We start from the raw sequence: 20279 nt of genomic DNA, 5'->3' as shown, positions 1-20279 counted from the left end.
ACATATATGCAAAACAACAACTGACAAGACAAATTGTCTTTTCTTGCCTTACGCGGCAATCCATCGGTCAGTCCGATAGAGTAACTGCCCTTTATCAAAGAGAAGATATTCTAACCCTAGTCTGTGAAACGTCACGGCCACAGTCAGCTATAGACGTTGTTGACAGTCGGCCGGTCCTGTTATAACGTTACGAAGTGCAGTCAGATGTACACACATCGACAAAACGAAACAAGGTAACAATTCGTACATATTTCGGCCAAATCCAACTGTTTTAATTTGTGGAAAAGGTTCCAACCCGCAGGGATCTACAAGAACAGATATGTAAAGTGATCCCGCTTGGCTAGTGCGAAAATTGTTTCGCAATTCATATCTCCAAAGTTGCCTAAACTTGTAAAATGCCTAAGCTACGTCACATTTAGACACTGATTTTCAGTATATAAGACAGTTCTTCTGAAATGATACTTATTATCCCCGTGGTTTCTCCAGATTCCCGATGGTTAATTCTGACTCGATCGCCGAATGACAAGGGCTACGCCACGTTTGTTTATAAACAGTGAAAGTAGTCCCTACTTGACCTTTGATATTTGCATCTCTACCTCATATGACCCCAACGGATACCGTTTTTATCCGTTGGCTTTATCCTGCCGAGAAACCTACCCATTATATGATAAAACAATATCTCTGTATAGTATCTGTCAGACTTGTGGTTATACAAGTCTGTTCATAACGTCGTACGCGTCCTAGGGTAACAAGGCGACTCACGTGGCAGATGGTGTTTGGACTGTCGGTGTTGATGGCGCAGAGTTGTTGAGGCTGGATGCTGCTCAAGAATTTGTGGCAGTCAGCAAGGGGGATAACTCGGGTTGATGCTTGCTGTAGTGAATCGGGAACAGTCCAGTTGACATCTTGAAACAACAGAATGCCATATAACATGTGCACGCAACAGAGTAAGGAAGAGAGTATTCTTGTCATGGGTACCCGAGTTACCCTAGCACCAAAGTCATGTCCCAAGATGCTCCCTGGAGTCTGGTTGATCGGGGGTTTAATCTCAGTCGCCTGGATGACGGAGTTCGCGGACTGAATTAGTTGAACGGTTCTGATTTATTGTGAAGTTGCTGACATGGCAGCACGCCGACTACATGGAAGGGTATGGCACACTGAGTTGGAGGTAGTGTTACCTTGTACAATTACATCATTATGTTAAAGGAAAGGCCAAAATCATCCGGGTACTTGGTTGTTGTTTAACGCCACACTCAGTATTTCCTCCTGTTTTTTCACGGCTGCCTGTTAGTAATCGCGTCTGGACCAGACAATCCAGTGACAGTACAGCCTGACACCCCGATCCCGTTAGTCGCCTCTTACAACAAGCAAGGGTTGCTGAAGACCAGTTCTAAGCCGCATCTTCACGGGGAGACAAGCAAAGGCTGCTGAAGACCCATACTGACTCGCATCTTCATTGGGGGCGGGCCTTTAGGGTAAGGGGCGGGGTACCGGAGCATGGACCAACACGGGTGCTGACAGCCCAAAGATCATTATCTGTTGAAGCTGACATTAGATTCCACGATCAGCGGATTCTGAACGGCGCCACGCATTCGTCACCTGCCCCTCTCTACATATAGATTGACACGACGGTAGATGTGGCGAAGAGACAACGTATGCATAAAGCTGGTTCAGTGTTAGGGTCCGAGAACAGCGGATGTCGGCATAGGGCATGTTCTGCCATGGGATATCTACACAGTTGTGCCTTCATAATGGGATGGACCCAGTTCAACTGCAGTTCATGTGACAATTAGACGCGACCCACCTTTCTCCGCTCCCCAGCCGGCGAGGTAGCAGTCATTGATGTCCGACTCCGGCGGTGTTGTACTGGATGTGGAGATGTTGAACAGTGCGGGTTGTGTCCCCTCGTTAAAGGTCAATGTTTGGTCAAAGTTCAAGAGGGCAAGGTCGTTGGGTTCACCGTATCCTCGGCGGGACCACTGAGGGTGCTGAGAAGAGAAGATGCTGATTTGACCAGGGAGTCTGTATATATAGCTCAGATCCCCACACGGGGCGATACGCACTCACTCACTAAACAGACAGTGTCCCTGATTTGACTGTCTCGCTTTCAGGTTATCTACGTGTTGGGGTCAATATGGTCTATAAGTCTGGGCAGTGTCATTGTCGTCAATGATACCACATTTACGTGTTGGGGTCAATATAGTCTATAAGTCTGGGCAGTGTCATTGTCGTCAATGATAGCACATTTACATGTTGGGGTCAATATGGTCTATAAGTCTGGGCAGTGACATTGTCGTCAATGATAGCACATTTACGTGTTGGGGTCAATATGGTCTATAAGTCTGGGCAGTGTCATTGTCGTCATTGATAGCACATTTACGTGTTGGGGTCAATAGTCTATAAGTCTAGGCAGTGTCATTGTCGTCAATGATAGCACATTTACGTGTTGGGGTCAATATGGTCTATAAGTCTGGGCAGTGACATTGTCATCAATGATACCACATTTACGTGTTGGGGTCAATATGGTCTATAAGTCTGGGCAGTGACATTGTCATCAATGATAGCACATTTACATGTTGGGTCAATATGGTCTATAAGTCTAGGCAGTGTCATTGTCGTCAATGATAGCACATTTACGTGTTGGGGTCAATATGGTCTATAAGTCTGGGCAGTGACATTGTCATCAATGATAACACATTTACATGTTGGGGTCAATATGGTCTATAAGTCTAGGCAGTGTCATTGTCGTCAATGATAGCACATTTACGTGTTGGGGTCAATATGGTCTATAAGTCTGGGCAGTGACATTGTCATCAATGATACCACATTTACGTGTTGGGGTCAATATGGTCTATAAGTCTTGGCAGTGACATTGTCGTCATTGATAGCACATTTACGTGTTGGGGTCAATAGTCTATAAGTCTAGGCAGTGTCATTGTCGTCAATGATAGCACATTTACATGTTGGGGTGAATATAGTCTATAAGTCTGGGCAGTGACATTGTCGTCAATGATACCACATTTACGTGTTGGGGTCAATATGGTCTATAAGTCTAGGAAGTGACGTTGTCATCAATGATAGCAGTGGCACTGGTACATAAGTCTGTCGGGGGAGAGGAGTGGTACTGATACATAAGTGTGTCGGAGGAGATGAGTGGTACTGATACATAAGTGTGTCGTCGGAGAGGAGTGGTACTGATACATAAGTGTGTCGGAGGAGAGGAGTGGTACTGATACATAAGTGTGTCGGAGGAGATGAGTGGTACTGATACATAAGTGTGTCGGAGGAGATGAGTGGTACTGATACATAAGTGTGTCGGAGGAGAGGAGTGGTACTGATACATAAGTGTGTCGGGGGAGAGGAGTGGTACTGATACATAAGTGTGTCGGGGGAGAGGAGTGGTACTGATACATAAGTTTGTCGGAGGAGATGAGTGGTACTGATACATAAGTGTGTCGGAGGAGAGGAGTGGTACTGATACATAAGTGTGTCGGAGGAGAGGAGTGGTACTGATACATAAGTGTGTCGGAGGAGATGAGTGGTACTGATACATAAGTGTGTCGGAGGAGAGGAGTGGTACTGATACATAAGTGTGTCGGAGGAGAGGAGTGGTACTGATACATAAGTGTGTCGGAGAAGATGAGTGGTACTGACACATAAGTGTGTCGTCGGAGAGGAGTGGTACTGATACATAAGTGTGTCGGAGGAGATGAGTGGTACTGATACATAAGTCTGTCGGGGGAGAGGAGTGGTACTGATACATAAGTGTGTCGGGGGAGAGGAGTGGTACTGATACATAAGTGTGTCGGAGGAGATGAGTGGTACTGATACATAAGTCTGTCGGGGGAGAGAAGTGGTACTGATACAAAAGTTTGTCGGGGGAGATGAGTGGTACTGATACATAAGTTTGTCGGGGGAGAGGAGTGGTACTGATACATAAGTTTGTCGGGGGAGAGGAGTGGTACTGATACATAAGTTTGTCGGGGGAGAGGAGTGGTACTGATACATAAGTTTGTCGGGGGAGAGGAGTGGTACTGATACATAAGTGTGTCGGAGGAGATGAGTGGTACTGATACATAAGTCTGTCGGGGGAGAGGAGTGGTACTGATACATAAGTTTGTCGGGGGAGATGAGTGGTACTGATACATAAGTTTGTCGGGGGAGAGGAGTGGTACTGATACATAAGTGTGTCGGAGGAGAGGAGTGGTACTGATACATAAGTGTGTCGGGGGAGAGGAGTGGTACTGATACATAAGTCTGTCGGAGGAGAGGAGTGGTATTGATACATAAGGCTGTCGGAGGAGAGGAGTGGTACTGATACATAAGTCTGTCGGAGGAGAGGAGTGGTATTGATACATAAGGCTGTCGGAGGAGAGGAGTGGTACTGATACATAAGTCTGTCGGAGGAGAGGAATGGTACTGATACATAAGTCTGTCGGGGGAGAGGAGTGGTACTGATACATCAGTCTGTCGGGGGAGAGGAGTGGTACTGATACATAAGTGTGTCGGGGGAGAGGAGTGGTACTGATACATAAGTTTGTCGGGGGAGAGGAGTGGTACTGATACATAAGTTTGTCGGGGGAGAGGAGTGGTACTGATACATAAGGCTGTCGGGGGAGAGGAGTGGTACTGATACATAAGTGTGTCGGAGGAGAGGTGTGGTACTGATACATAAGGCTGTCGTCGGAGAGGAGTGGTACTTACAATGATGATGTTGGAGATGCCAACATCCTGTTGGTCGGGTGATGTCGCGGTTGGATTTTTGACGCCGAAACGCAACTTGTAGCCTGACAGAGGACTGGAACCGAGAACACGACGAAGACAATTAATCATTTTGGCAAGTGGGGAACAATGGAACACATGGGGCATCAAACCACGAGTGGGGAACAGTTGAACATGCAGGGAAACAGCTGAACATGGAGAGGAACAGTTGAACATGTAGAGGAACAGTTGAACATGTAGAGGAATAGTTGAACATGCAGGGAAACAGCTGAACATGGAGAGGAACAGTTGAACATGTCGAGGAACAGTTGAACATGTAGAGGAATAGTTGAACATGTAGAGGAATAGTTGAAGATGCAGGGAAACAGTTGAACATGTAGTGGAACAGTTGAACATGTAGAGGAACAGTTGAACATGTAGAGGAACAGCTGAACATGTAGAGGAACAGTGGAACATGTAGAGGAACAGCTGAACATGTAGAGGAACAGTTGAACATGTAGAGGAACAGTTGAACATGTAGGGGAACAGTTGAACATGTAGAGGAATAGTTGAACATGCAGGGAAACAGTTGAACATGTAGTGGAACAGTTGAACATGTAGAGGAACAGTTGAACATGTAGAGGAACAGCTGAACATGTAGAGGAACAGTGGAACATGCAGGGAAACAGTTGAACATGTAGCGGAACAGTTGAACAAGTAGAGGAACAGTTGAACATGTAGAGGAACAGTTGAACATGTAGAGGAACAGCTGAACATGTAGAGGAACAGTGGAACATGCAGGGAAACAGTTGAACATGTAGCGGAACAGTTGAACATGTAGAGGAACAGTTGAACATGTCGAGGAACAGCTGAACATGTAGAGGAACAGTTGAACATGTAGAGGAACAGCTGAACATGTAGAGGAACAGTTGATCTTGTAGAGGAACAGTTGAACATGTAGAGGAACAGTGGAACATGTAGAGGAACAGTTGAACATGTAGAGGAACAGCTGAACATGTAGAGGAACAGTTGAACATGTAGAGGAACAGCTGAACATGTAGAGGAACAGTTGAACATGTAGAGGAACAGTTGAACATGTAGAGGAACAGTTGAACATGTAGAGGAACAGTTGAACATGTAAGGGAACAGCTGAACATGTAGGGGAACAGTTGAACATGTAGGGGAACAGCGGAACATGTAGAGGAACAGTGGAACATGTAGGGGAATAATTGAACATGTAGGGGAACAATTGAACATGTAAGGGAACATTTGAACATGTAAGGGAACAGTTGAACATGTAGGGGAACAATTGAACATGTAGAGGAACAGCGGAACATGTAGAGGAACAGTTGAACATGTAGAGGAACAGCGGAACATGTAGAGGAACAGTGGAACATGTAGGGGAATAATTGAACATGTAGGGGAACAATTGAACATGTAAGGGAACAGTTGAACATGTAAGGGAACAATTGATCATGTAGAGGAACAGTGGGAAATGTTGGGAAACAGTTGAAGTTGTGGCAGACAAATATATCCGTGTAGTGACTGTATGTATGTAATATATCCTGTAGTGACTGTACATATGTAATGTATCCCTGTACTGACTTTATGTATATAATGTATCCCTGTAGTGACTGTATGTATGTAATGTATCCTGTAGTGACTGTAGGTATGTAATGTATCCTGTAGTGACTGTACGTATGTAATATATCCTGTAGTGACTGTATGTATGTAATATATCCTGTAGTGACTGTATGTATGTAATGTATCCCTGTAGTGACTGTATGTATGTAATGTATCCCTGTAGTGACTGTATGTATGTAATGTATCCCTGTAGTGACTGTACGTATGTAATATATCCTGTAGTGACTGTATGTATGTAATGTATCCCTGTAGTGACTGTATGTATGTAATATATCCTGTAGTGACTTTATGTATGTAATATATCCTGTAGTGACTATATGTATGTAATATATCCTGTAGTGACTGTATGTATGTAATGTATCCCTGTAGTGACTGTATGTATGTAATATATCATGTAGTGACTGTATGTATGTAATGTATCCTGTAGTGACTGTATGTATGTAATGTATCCTGTAGTGACTGTATGTATGTAATGAATCCTGTAGTGACTGTATGTATGTAATGTATCCCTGTAGTGACTGTATGTATGTAATGTACCATGTAGTGACTGTATGTATGTAATGTATCCTGTAGTGACTGTATGTATGTAATGTATCCTGTAGTGACTGTATGTATGTAATGTACCATGTAGTGACTGTATGTATGTAATGTATCCTGTAGTGACTGTATGTATGTAATGTATCCCTGTAGTGACTGTATGTATGTAATATATCCTGTAGTGACTGTATGTATGTAAAGTATCCTGTAGTGACTGTATGTATGTATGTAATGTATCCTGTAGTGACTGTATGTATGTAATATATCCTGTAGTGACTGTATGTATGTAATATATCCTGTAGTGACTGTATGTATGTAATGTATCCCTGTAGTGACTGTATGTATGTAATGTATTCTGTAACGACTGTATGTATGTAATGTATCCTGTAGTGACTGTAAGTATGTAATGTATCCCTGTAGTGACTGTACGTATGTAATGTATCCCTGTAGTGACTGTATGTATGTAATATATCCTGTAGTGACTGTAAGTATGTAATATATCCTGTAGTGACTGTAAGTATGTAATGTATCCTGTAGTGACTCTAAGTATGTAATGTATCCCTGTAGTGACTGTATGTATGTAATGTATCCTGTAGTGACTGTATGTATGTAATGTATCTCTGTAGTGACTGTATGTATGTAATGTATCCCTGTAGTGACTTTATGTATGTAATGTATCCCTGTAGTGACTGTATGTATGTAATGTATCCTGTAGTGACTGTAAGTATGTAATATATCCATGTAGTGACTGTATGTATGTAATGTATCCTGTAGTGACTGTATGTATGTAATATATCCTGTAGTGACTGTATGTATGTAATATATCCTGTAGTGACTGTACGTATGTAATGTATCCCTGTAGTGACTGTACGTATGTAATGTATCCTGTAGTGACTGTATGTATGTAATCTATCCCTGTAGTGACTGTACGTATGTAATGTATCCCTGTAGTGACTTTATGTATGTAATATATCCTGTAGTGACTGTAAGTATGTAAAATATCCTGTAGTGACTGTAAGTATGTAATGTATCCTGTAGTGACTGTAAGTATTTAATGTATCCCTGTAGTGACTCTATGTATGTAATATATCCTGTAGTGACTGTATGTATGTAATGTATCCCTGTAGTGACTGTATGTATGTAATGTATCCCTGTAGTGACTGTATGTATGTAATGTATCCTGTAGTGACTGTATGTATGTAATGTATCCCTGTAGTGACTGTTAGTATGTAATGTATCCTGTCGTGACTGTAAGTATGTAATGTATCCTTGTCGTGACTGTATGTATGTAATGTATCCTGTAGTGACTGTATGTATGTAATGTATCCCTGTAGTGACTGTAAGTATGTAATGTATCCTGTTGTGACTGTAAGTATGTAATGTATCCTGTCGTGACTGTATGTATGTAATGTATCCCTGTAGTGACTGTATGTATGGAATGTATCCCTTTAGTGACTGTACGTATGTAATGTGTGGCCCCTTTGTAATATATCCTGTAGTGACTGTAAGTATGTAATGTATCCCTGTAGTGACTCTACGTATGTAATATATCCTGTAGTGACTGTATGTATGTAATATATCCTGTAGTGACTGTATGTATGTAATGTATCCCTGAAGTGACTATACGTATGTAATATATCCTGTAGTGACTGTATGTATGTAATGTATCCCTGTAGTGACTGTATGTATGTAATATATCCTGTAGTGACTGTAAGTATGTAATGTATCCCTGTAGTGACTATACGTATGTAATATATCCTGTAGTGACTGTATGTATGTAATGTATCCATGTAGTGACTGTAAGTATGTAATTTATCCCTGTAGTGACTGTATGTATGTAATGTATTCTGTAGTGACTGTATGTATGTAATGTATCCTGTAGTGACTGTAAGTATGTAATGAATCCTGTAGTGACTGTATGTATGTAATGTATCCCTGTAGTGACTGTATGTATGTAATGTACCATGTAGTGACTGTATGTATGTAATGTATCCTGTAGTGACTGTATGTATGTAATGTATCCTGTAGTGACTGTAAGTATGTAATGAATCATGTAGTGACTGTATGTATGTAATGTATCCCTGTAGTGACTGTATGTATGTAATGTACCATGTAGTGACTGTATGTATGTAATGTATCCTGTAGTGACTGTATGTATGTATGTAATGTATCCTGTAGTGACTGTATGTATGTAATGTACCATGTAGTGACTGTATGTATGTAATGTATCCTGTAGTGACTGTATGTATGTAATGTATCCCTGTAGTGACTGTATGTATGTAATATATCCTGTAGTGACTGTATGTATGTAAAGTATCCTGTAGTGACTGTATGTATGTATGTATGTAATGTATCCTGTAGTGACTGTATGTATGTAATATATCCTGTAGTGACTGTATGTATGTAATATATCCTGTAGTGACTGTATGTATGTAATGTATCCCTGTAGTGACTGTATGTATGTAATGTATTCTGTAACGACTGTATGTATGTAATGTATCCTGTAGTGACTGTAAGTATGTAATGTATCCCTGTAGTGACTGTACGTATGTAATGTATCCCTGTAGTGACTGTATGTATGTAATATATCCTGTAGTGACTGTAAGTATGTAATATATCCTGTAGTGACTGTAAGTATGTAATGTATCCTGTAGTGACTGTAAGTATGTAATGTATCCCTGTAGTGACTGTATGTATGTAATATATCCTGTAGTGACTGTATGTATGTAATGTATCCCTGTAGTGACTGTATGTATGTAATGTATCCCTGTAGTGACTGTATGTATGTAATGTATCCCTGTAGTGACTGTATGTATGTAATGTATCCTGTAGTGACTGTAAGTATGTAATATATCCATGTAGTGACTGTATGTATGTAATATATCCCTGTAGTGACTGTACGTATGTAATGTATCCTGTAGTGACTGTATGTATGTAATATATCCTGTAGTGACTGTATGTATGTAATGTATCCTGTAGTGACTGTAAGTATGTAATATATCCTGTAGTGACTGTATGTATGTAATGTATCCTGTAGTGACTGTAAGTATATAATGTATCCCTGTAGTGACTGTATGTATGTAATATATCCTGTAGTGACTGTATGTATGTAATGTATCCCTGTAGTGACTGTATGTATGTAATGTATCCTGTAGTGACTGTATGTATGTAATGTATCCTGTAGTGACTGTATGTATGTAATATATCCTGTAGTGACTGTACGTATGTAATATATCCTGTAGTGACTGTACGTATGTAATGTATCCCTGTAGTGACTGTATGTATGTAATGTATCATGTAGTGACTGTACGTATGTAATATATCCTGTAGTGACTGTACGTATGTAATGTATCCTGTAGTGACTGTATGTATGTAATGTATCATGTAGTGACTGTACGTATGTAATGTATCCTGTAGTGACTGTACGTATGTAATATATCCTGTAGTGACTGTACGTATGTAATGTATCCCTGTAGTGACTGTATGTATGTAATATATCCTGTAGTGACTGTACGTATGTAATATATCCTGTAGTGACTGTACGTATGTAATGTATCCTGTAGTGACTGTATGTATGTAATGTATCATGTAGTGACTGTATGTATGTAATATATCCTGTAGTGACTGTACGTATGTAATATATCCTGTAGTGACTGTATGTATGTAATATATCCTGTAGTGACTGTAAGTATGTAATATATCCTGTAGTGACTGTAAGTATGTAATATATCCTGTAGTGACTGTATGTATGTAATGTATCCCTGTAGTGACTGTATGTATGTAATGTATCCCTGTAGTGACTGTACGTATGTAATGTGTGGCCCCTTTGTAATATATCCTGTAGTGACTGTAAGTATGTAATGTATCCCTGTAGTGACTGTAGTATGTAATATATCCTGTAGTGACTGTATGTATGTAATATATCCTGTAGTGACTGTAAGTATGTAATGTATCCCTGTAGTGACTATACGTATGTAATATATCCTGTAGTGACTGTATGTATGTAATGTATCCCTGTAGTGACTGTATGTATGTAATTTATCCCTGTAGTGACTGTAAGTATGTAATGTATCCCTGTAGTGACTATACGTATGTAATATATCCTGTAGTGACTGTATGTATGTAATGTATCCCTGTAGTGACTGTATGTATGTAATTTATCCCTGTAGTGACTGTACGTATGTAATGTGTGGCCCCTTTGTAGTTGAGGGGTTGATGAAACAACAGCCTGTTCCTATGCTGCTGACTGCTCACCCAACTATATAGTCGTCACGCTTGCTACATGTATTCTGATTTAGATATGATTGAGAACAGATGACACAGATGACACGAGCCTTGCCACATGACTGTTCTACAGGGACGTTCAGCATCGGTCGAACTCAATTGTATGTACAGCCGACTGGCATGAAACACATGTGCATTCAATGTCAGCTGCCTCAGCTGTCATGAATGAATGAATGAATCAGTTAAAACCTGTCACATTCATTTCATCAAACAGTTCCATTAATAATATGTATATAAACTAAGAGACAATAGAAAATGCTCATATTGTTCAGTTTAAAAAAACAACAATTGATTCAATATTTTTTAACAGTTAATTGGTTCACTAGAATCACCCAACTGCAGAATATATAAACACATCGCTTAAACACAAAACGCGTTACCGTACAGCTGACGTCATGAAAATGTGTAGAACATGGATGCTAGCGATAGGCAGACACAGGCAGACGGGAGGACCCAAGACACAAGTAGACAGGAGGACCCAAGACACAGGTAGACAGGAGGACCCAAGACACAGACAAACAGGAGGACCCAAGACACAGGTAGACAGGAGGACCCAAGACACAGACAAACAGGAGGACCCAAGACACAGAAAAACAGGAGGACCCAAGACACAGGTAGACAGGAGGACCCAAGACACAGGTAGACAGGAGGACCCAAGACACAGACAGACAGGAGACCCAAGACACAGGTAGACAGGAGGACCCAAGACACAGACAAACAGGAGGACCCAAGACACAGGTAGACAGGAGGACCCAAGACACAGACAAACAGGAGGACCCAAGACACAGGTAGACAGGAGGACCCAAGACACAGACAAACAGGAGGACCCAAGACACAGACAAACAGGAGGACCCAAGACACAGGTAGACAGGAGGACCCAAGACACAGGTAGACAGGAGGACCCAAGACACAGACAAACAGGAGGACCCAAGACACAGACAGACAGGACCCAAGACACAGACAGACAGACCCAAGACACAGGTAGACAGGAGGCCCAAGACACAGGTAGACAGGAGGACCCAAGACACAGGTAGACAGAAGGACCAAAGACACAGACAGACAGGACCCAAGACACAGACAGACAGACCCAAGACACAGGTAGACAGGAGGCCCAAGACACAGGTAGACAGGAGGACCCAAGACACAGGTAGACAGAAGGACCAAAGACACAGACAAACAGGAGGACCCAAGACACAGACAAACAGGAGGACCCAAGACACAGGTAGACAGGAGGACCCAAGACACAGGTAGACAGGAGGACCCAAGACACAGACAAACAGGAGGACCCAAGACACAGGTAGACAGGAGGACCCAAGACACAGGTAGACAGAACCCAAGACAGAGAGAGAAAGGAGACCCAAGACACAGGTGGACAGGAGGACCCAAGACACAGACAAACAGGAGGACCCAAGACACAGGTAGACAGGAGGACCCAAGACACAGGTAGACAGAACCCAAGACAGAGAGAGAAAGGAGACCCAAGACACAGGTAGACAGGAGGACCCAAGACACAGGTAGACAGGAGGACCCAAGACACAGGTAGACAGAAGGACCAAAGACACAGACAGACAGGACCCAAGACACAGACAGACAGACCCAAGACACAGGTAGACAGGAGGCCCAAGACACAGGTAGACAGGAGGACCCAAGACACAGGTAGACAGAAGGACCAAAGACACAGACAGACAGGACCCAAGACAGAGAGAGAAAGGAGACCCAAGACACAGGTAGACAGGAGAACCCAAGACACAGACAAACAGGAGGACCCAAGACACAGGTAGACGGAGAGGACCCAAGACACAGGTAGACAGAACCCAAGACACAGGTAGACAGGAGGACCCAAGACACAGACAGACAGGAGGACCCTAGACACAGACAGACGGGAGACCCAAGACACAGACAGACAGACCCAAAACACAGACAGACAAGAGGCCCAAGACACAGGTAGACAGGAGACCCAAGACACAGACAGACAGGAGGACCCTTGACACAGACAGACGGGAGACCCAAGACACAGACAGACAGGAGGACCCAAGACACAGACAGACAAGAGGCCCAAGACACAGGTAGACAGGAGGACCCAAGACACAGACAGACAGGAGGACCCAAGACACAGGTAGACAGGAGGACCCAAGACACAGGTAGACAGGAGGCCCAAGACACAGGTAGACAGGACCCAAGACACAGGTAGACAGGAGACCCAAGACACAGACAGACAGGAGGACCCAAGACACAGACAGACAGGAGGACCCAAGACACAGGTAGACAGGAGGACCCAAGACACAGACAGACAGGAGACCCAAGACACAGGTAGACAGGAGGACCAAAGACACAGGTAGACAGGAGGACCAAAGACACAGACAGACAGGAGGACCCAAGACACAGGTAGACAGGAGGACCCAAGACACAGGTAGACAGGAGGACCAAAGACACAGGTAGACAGGAGGACCAAAGACACAGGTAGACAGGAGGACCCAAGACACAGGTAGACATGAGGACCCAAGACACAGACAGACAGGAGGACCAAAGACACAGACAGACAGGAGACCCAAGACACAGACAGATAGACCCAAAACACAGACAGACAAGAGGCCCAAGACACAGGTAGACAGGAGACCCAAGACACAGACAGACAGGAGGACCCAAGACACAGGTAGACAGGAGGACACAAGACACAGTTAGACAGGAGGCCCAAGACACAGGTAGACAGGAGACCCAAGACACAGACAGACAGGAGACCCAAGACACAGGTAGACAGGAGGACCCAAGACACAGGTAGACAGGAGACCCAAGACACAGGTAGACAGGAGGACCCAAGACACAGGTAAACAGGAGGACCCAAGACACAGGTAGACAGGAGGACCCAAGACACAGACAGACAGGACCCAAGACACAGACAGACAGGAGGACCCAAGACACAGGTAGACGGAAGAACCCAAGACACAGACAGACAGACCCAAAACACACACAGACAAGAGGCCCAAGACACAGGTAGACAGGAGACCCAAGACACAGACAGACAGGAGGACCCAAGACACAGGTAGACAGGAGACCCAAGACACAGACAGACAGGAGGACCCAAGACACAGGTAGACAGGAGACCCAAGACAGAGACAGACAGGAGGACCGAAGACACAGGTAGACAGGAGGATCCAAGACACAGACAGAAAGGAGACCCAAGACACAGACAGACAGGAGACCCAAGACAAAGGTAGACAGGAGGATCCAAGACACAGGTAGACAGGAGGACCCAAGACAAAGGTAGACAGGAGGACCCAAGACACAGACAGACAGGAGGACCCAAGACACAGACAGACAGACCCAAGACACAGACAGACAGACCCAAGACACGTGTGTTTATTTCGTAATGACGACAGACAGAGAGTTTACAGACGTCGGGGAAAACGTTTGGCACTAGCATGCGTTCGCGAGGTGCATATGTACAGTGGCGGAAGTGACATTGTATGGGCGGCAGTTGTGGCAACAAGAAGGCGCGCTTAGTGATAATCCAAGGCAATATGAATGCCAATGAGTGCAGGCATCAAGTTTTGCAAACAGTCGTACTCCCTTTCTTAAAAACCAGACATAGGGGACTTTTTTCAGCACGATAACGCCAGACCCCATACTGCCAGCGCGACTCAGGATTTTCGCAATAAGGACAACGTCAATGTTCTTCCCTGGCCTGTTCCCCGGATATGAACCCAATAGAACGTCTGTGGGATCACAGCCGGATTCATTGTCGACCTCACGGTGCGCAGAACCTACAAGTAGCTTGAACAAGCACTGAGATAAGAATGGCAGTGAATACCAAATCACGTCATCCGACGTTTGACGTCATCCATGAGAAGATGTGTGATTGCGTGCATTAATGCAGCGGGAGCTCACACACGTCATTAGTGATAGAGATTAAATGCTACATACAAAGTCAATTTTCTTACCCCACGTGTACATGTGTTGAATGTGTGTGTCTAAACGACGAATATCCAGTGATTACTTTATAACATAAAATTGCTTTTAAACAAACTTATTTTGTTTTCTATGTTTTACACATACTTTAAACCCGACCTCATCTTCCAGAGGCAAGGGAGTTTTCTGACTATAGAAATCCAGTTTCTAACCTTGCCGAACTTGGCAGGAATTATGGAGTTACATTTACCCTGGACTAACGAGTCTATGCATAGAACAATCAAAATTACGTAACGAAACCGACATCCGTTTCGAAAAATGTCCTGCAGATTTCGGGCGATTGCAGGATTTGCAAAGCATAGTGTACCACCAACTGGGCGTCAACAGATATTTTCCAAATCATTTCCTGTTTTTATTCAAGGTGCTCAGGTGATCTGATGGACTTTGCGATGTAAGACACGTTTTGTTACAATAAAGATCTTGATTATCGATCAGATCGTTCTGACTGGTCACCGCCAATTTGCTTGGAGCAGATGCAAGTGACATGAGAGGTGGGATCTGATTGGTCAACTTGTAATAGCCAATGATGGCGTTACGATCGAGCTGGAGCTTCCAGCTGAGTTCGGCAAGGACTTTCACTGTTAGTTATCTCCCTTGCCTTGGGAAGATGGCCCGACTTATTTTCCTCTGCCTTTTAGTTTACATTGAGTCCTAATGTACATGGTGTGAGTGACTGATTGGTGAAAGCTATTAACAAGTGTGTACCACTGAATCCGTTATCACTATTTGCACACATAAAGCCCTATGTGTGTCCTACTGTGACAATAATCAGAATCGGCAGACAAAATCTCTTGTGTAGGAAGACAAAACCCCATGTGTATCCTGCTGTGACCATTATTAGAATCGGCAGACAACACCCCATGTGTATACTGCTGTGGCCATCATCAGGATCGGCAGACAAAACCCCATGTGTATCCTGCTGTGACCACTATCACAATCGGCAGACAATAGGTGATGTGTGTGAGGAAGTTGGGTGGATGTGTGAAAAGGTGGAATGTGCGCGTGAGGGGTTTGGATGGGCACGTGAGGGGGTGGGATGGGCGCGTGAGGGGGTGGGATGGGCGCGTGAGGGGGTGGGATGGGCGCGTGAGGGGATTGGATGGGCGCGTGAGGGGGTGGGATGGGCGCGTGAGGGGGTTGGATGGGCGCGTGAGGTACCTACAATGATGTGTTGTCGACACAATGTCCGGCGGTCAGGGCCCAGTTGTCGTTCATAATGCTGACACTACAGAGATGGATGAAGGAGCCACTGAGCTGCTTCTGTAGGGAGCCGAGCCAAGGCCAGGAACCAGGTTGTGCATCTCCCCCTCCGATCAGTCGCCGGACTCGCCCAGCCGCTGCAGCCAGAACAAGACATCAATGTCGTATAACATCAGGGCACAATCACAACAACATCAGGGCACTATCACAACAACATCAGGGCACTATCACAACAACATCAGGGCACTATCACAACAACATCAGGGCACTATCACAACAACATCAGGGCACTATCACAACAACATCATGACATTATCACAACAACATCAGGGCACTATCACAACAACATCAGGGCACTATCACAACAACATCAGGGCACTATCACAACAACATCATGACATTATCACAACAACATCAGGGCACTATCACAACAACATCAGGGCACTATCACAACAACATCAGGGCACTATCACAACAACATCAGGGCACTATCACAACATCAGGGCATTATCACAACAACATCAGGGCAATATCACAACAACATCAGGGCACTATCACAACAACATCAGGGCACTATCACAACAACATCAGGGCACTATCACAACAACACCAGGGCACTATCACAACAACATCAGGGCACTATCACAACAACATCAGGGCACTATCACAACAACATCATGACATTATCACAACAACATCAGGGCACTATCACAACAACATCAGGGCACTATCACAACAACATCAGGGCACTATCACAACAACATCATGACATTATCACAACAACATCAGGGCACTATCACAACAACATCAGGGCACTATCACAACAACATCAGGGCACTATCACAACAACATCATGACATTATCACAACATCAGGGCACTATCACAACAACATCGAGCACTATCACAACAACATCAGGGCACTATCACAACAACATCAGGGCACTATCACAACAACATCAGGGCAATATCACAACAACATCAGGGCACTATCACAACAACATCAGGGCACTATCACAACAACATCAGGGCACTATCACAACAACACCAGGGCACTATCACAACAACATCAGGGCACTATCACAACAACATCAGGGCACTATCACAACAACATCATGACATTATCACAACAACATCAGGGCACTATCACAACAACATCAGGGCACTATCACAACAACATCAGGGCACTATCACAACAACATCAGGGCACTATCAAAACATCAGGGCAATATCACAACAACACCAGGGCACTATCACAACAACATCAGGGCACTATCACAACAACATCAGGGCAATATCACAACAACATCAGGGCACTATCACAACATCAGGGCAATATCACAACATCAGGGCACTATCACAAAATCAGGTACTATCACATCAATATGAGGGCATTATAATAACATAAGGACACTATCACAACATCAGGGCACTATCACAACATCAGGGCACTATCACAACAACATCAGGGCACTATCACAACACCATCAGGGCACTATCACAACAACATCAGGACACTATCACAACACCATCAGGGCACTATCACAACAACATCAGGGCACTATCACAACAACATCATGACATTATCACAACAACATCAGGGCACTATCACAACACCATCAGGGCAATATCACAACATCCGGGCATTATCACAAAATCAGGTACTATCACATCAATATGAGGGCATTATAATAACATAAGGACACTATCACAACAGCATCAGGGCACTATCACAACATCATGACATTATCACAACAACATCAGGACACTATCACAACAGCATCAGGCACAATCACAACATCAGGACATTATCACAACATCATGACATTATCACAACAGCATCAGGCACTATCACAACAGCATCAGGCACTATCACAACATCAGGACATTATCACAACACTATCAGGGCACTATCACAACACCATCTGGGCAATATCACAGGAACATCGGCACTATCACAACAACATCAGGGCACTATCAAACAACATCAGGGCAATATCACAACAACATCAGGGCATTATAATAACATAAGGACACTATCACAACAACATGAAGGCAATATTACAACATCATCAGGGCAATATCAAAACAACATCAGGTCACTATCAAAACAACATCAGGGCACTATCACAACACCATCAGGGCAATATCACAACATCAGGGCACTATCACAAAATCAGGTACTATCACATCAATATGAGTGCATTATAATAACATAAGGACACTATCACAACATCAATATGAGGGCAATATCAAAAAAACATCAGGCCAGTATCACAACAACATCAGGGCAATATCACAACATCAGGGTAATATCACATCAACACCAGGGCACTATAAAAGGACATCAGGCACTACCACATCAACATCAGGGCAATATCACAACATCAGGGTACTCTCACATCAACATCAGGGCAATATCACAACATCAGGGTACTATCACATCAACATCGAGGAATATCACAACAACATCAGGGCAATATCACAACAACATCAGGGCAGTATCACAACATCAGGGTACTATCACATCAACATCAGGGTACTATCACATCACTATCAGGGCAGTCTCACAACATCAGGGTACTATCACATCAACATCAGGGTAATATCACAACACTATCAGGGCAATATCACAACAACTTCAGGGCAATATCACAACATCAGGGCAATATCACAACAACATCAGGGCAATATCACAACATAAGGGCAATATCACATCAACATCAGGGCAATATCACAACAACATCAGGGCAATATCACAACAACGTCAGGGCAGTATCACAACAACATCAGGGCAGTATCACAACAACATCAGGGCAATATCACAGGAACATCAGGGCACAATCACAAGAACTTCAGGGGAATATCACAACACCATCAGGGCACTATCACAACAACACCAGGTCACTATCACAACACCATCAGGCCAATATCACAGGAACATCAGGGCACAATCACAAGAACTTCAGGGGAATATCACAACACCATCAGGGCAATATCACAACACCATCAGGGCAATATCACAACATCAGGACACTATCACAACATGAAGGCAATATCACAACAATATCAGGGCACTAACATCAACAGGGCTATTTAAGGGTTGCCACTCTAATAAACTATTTAAGTGTTGCCACCATAATTATCTGTGAAAGTGTTGCCACCCTTATAATCTATTCACGTGTTGCCACCTTAATAAACTATTCACGTGTTGCCACCATGATAAACTATTCACGTATTGCCACCATAATAAACTATTCACGTATTCATCACACCAACTTCTAAATGCCACTCAAAGAAGTTATTCACGTATTGACACCATCATAAACTATTCACGTATTGCAACCATAATAAACTATTCATGTATTGCCGACATGATAAACTATTCACGTTTTGCCACCATGATAAACTATTCACATATTGCCACCATGATAAACTATTCACGTATTGCCACCATAATAAACTATTCACGTATTGCCACCATGATAAACTATTCACATATTGCCACCATGATAAACTATTCACGTATTGCCACCATAATAAACTATTCACGTATTGCCACCATAATAAACTATTCACGTATTGCCACCATGATAAACTATTCACATATTGCCACCATGATAAACTATTCACGTATTGCCACCATAATAAACTATTCACGTATTGCCACCATAATAAACTATTCACGTATTGCCACCATGATAAACTATTCACGTATTGCCACCATGATAAACTATTCACGTGTTGCCACCATGATAAACTATTCACTTATTGCCACTATAATAAACTATTCACGTATTGCCACCATGATAAACTATTCACGTGTTGCCACTATAATTAACTATGGAAGTGTTATTGCACCCTTGTGTTATCGGTTCATTTTCAGCTGATGTCTGTGACCTTCCAGGTTTTTACTTCTTAAATGTCTGTGACATGCCAACAGCTAACT

The 20279-nt window shown here is 43.3% G+C and overlaps 1 protein-coding gene across 1 annotated transcript in view; it reads right to left on the bottom strand.

Annotated features, from left to right (window-relative positions):
- LOC124115964 (chymotrypsin-like elastase family member 1) overlaps positions 1-20279 on the bottom strand; it is a 33669-nt gene that overhangs the window by 2759 nt on the left and 10631 nt on the right. The window contains exons 2-5 of the mRNA XM_048385250.1: positions 16295-16469; positions 4705-4798; positions 1805-1988; positions 763-905 (exon numbers count right to left, since the gene is read on the bottom strand). Coding sequence (XP_048241207.1) covers positions 763-905; positions 1805-1988; positions 4705-4798; positions 16295-16469 — 596 coding nt within the window. The remainder of the gene's footprint in view (positions 1-762; positions 906-1804; positions 1989-4704; positions 4799-16294; positions 16470-20279) is intronic.

The sequence above is a fragment of the Haliotis rufescens genome, unplaced genomic scaffold (assembly GCF_023055435.1).
Source record: "Haliotis rufescens isolate VD_foot unplaced genomic scaffold, xgHalRufe1.0.p SCAF_56, whole genome shotgun sequence".
NCBI classification, from domain to species: Eukaryota; Metazoa; Mollusca; class Gastropoda; order Lepetellida; family Haliotidae; genus Haliotis; species Haliotis rufescens.
This window is presented reverse-complemented; position numbering and strand designations above follow the sequence as displayed.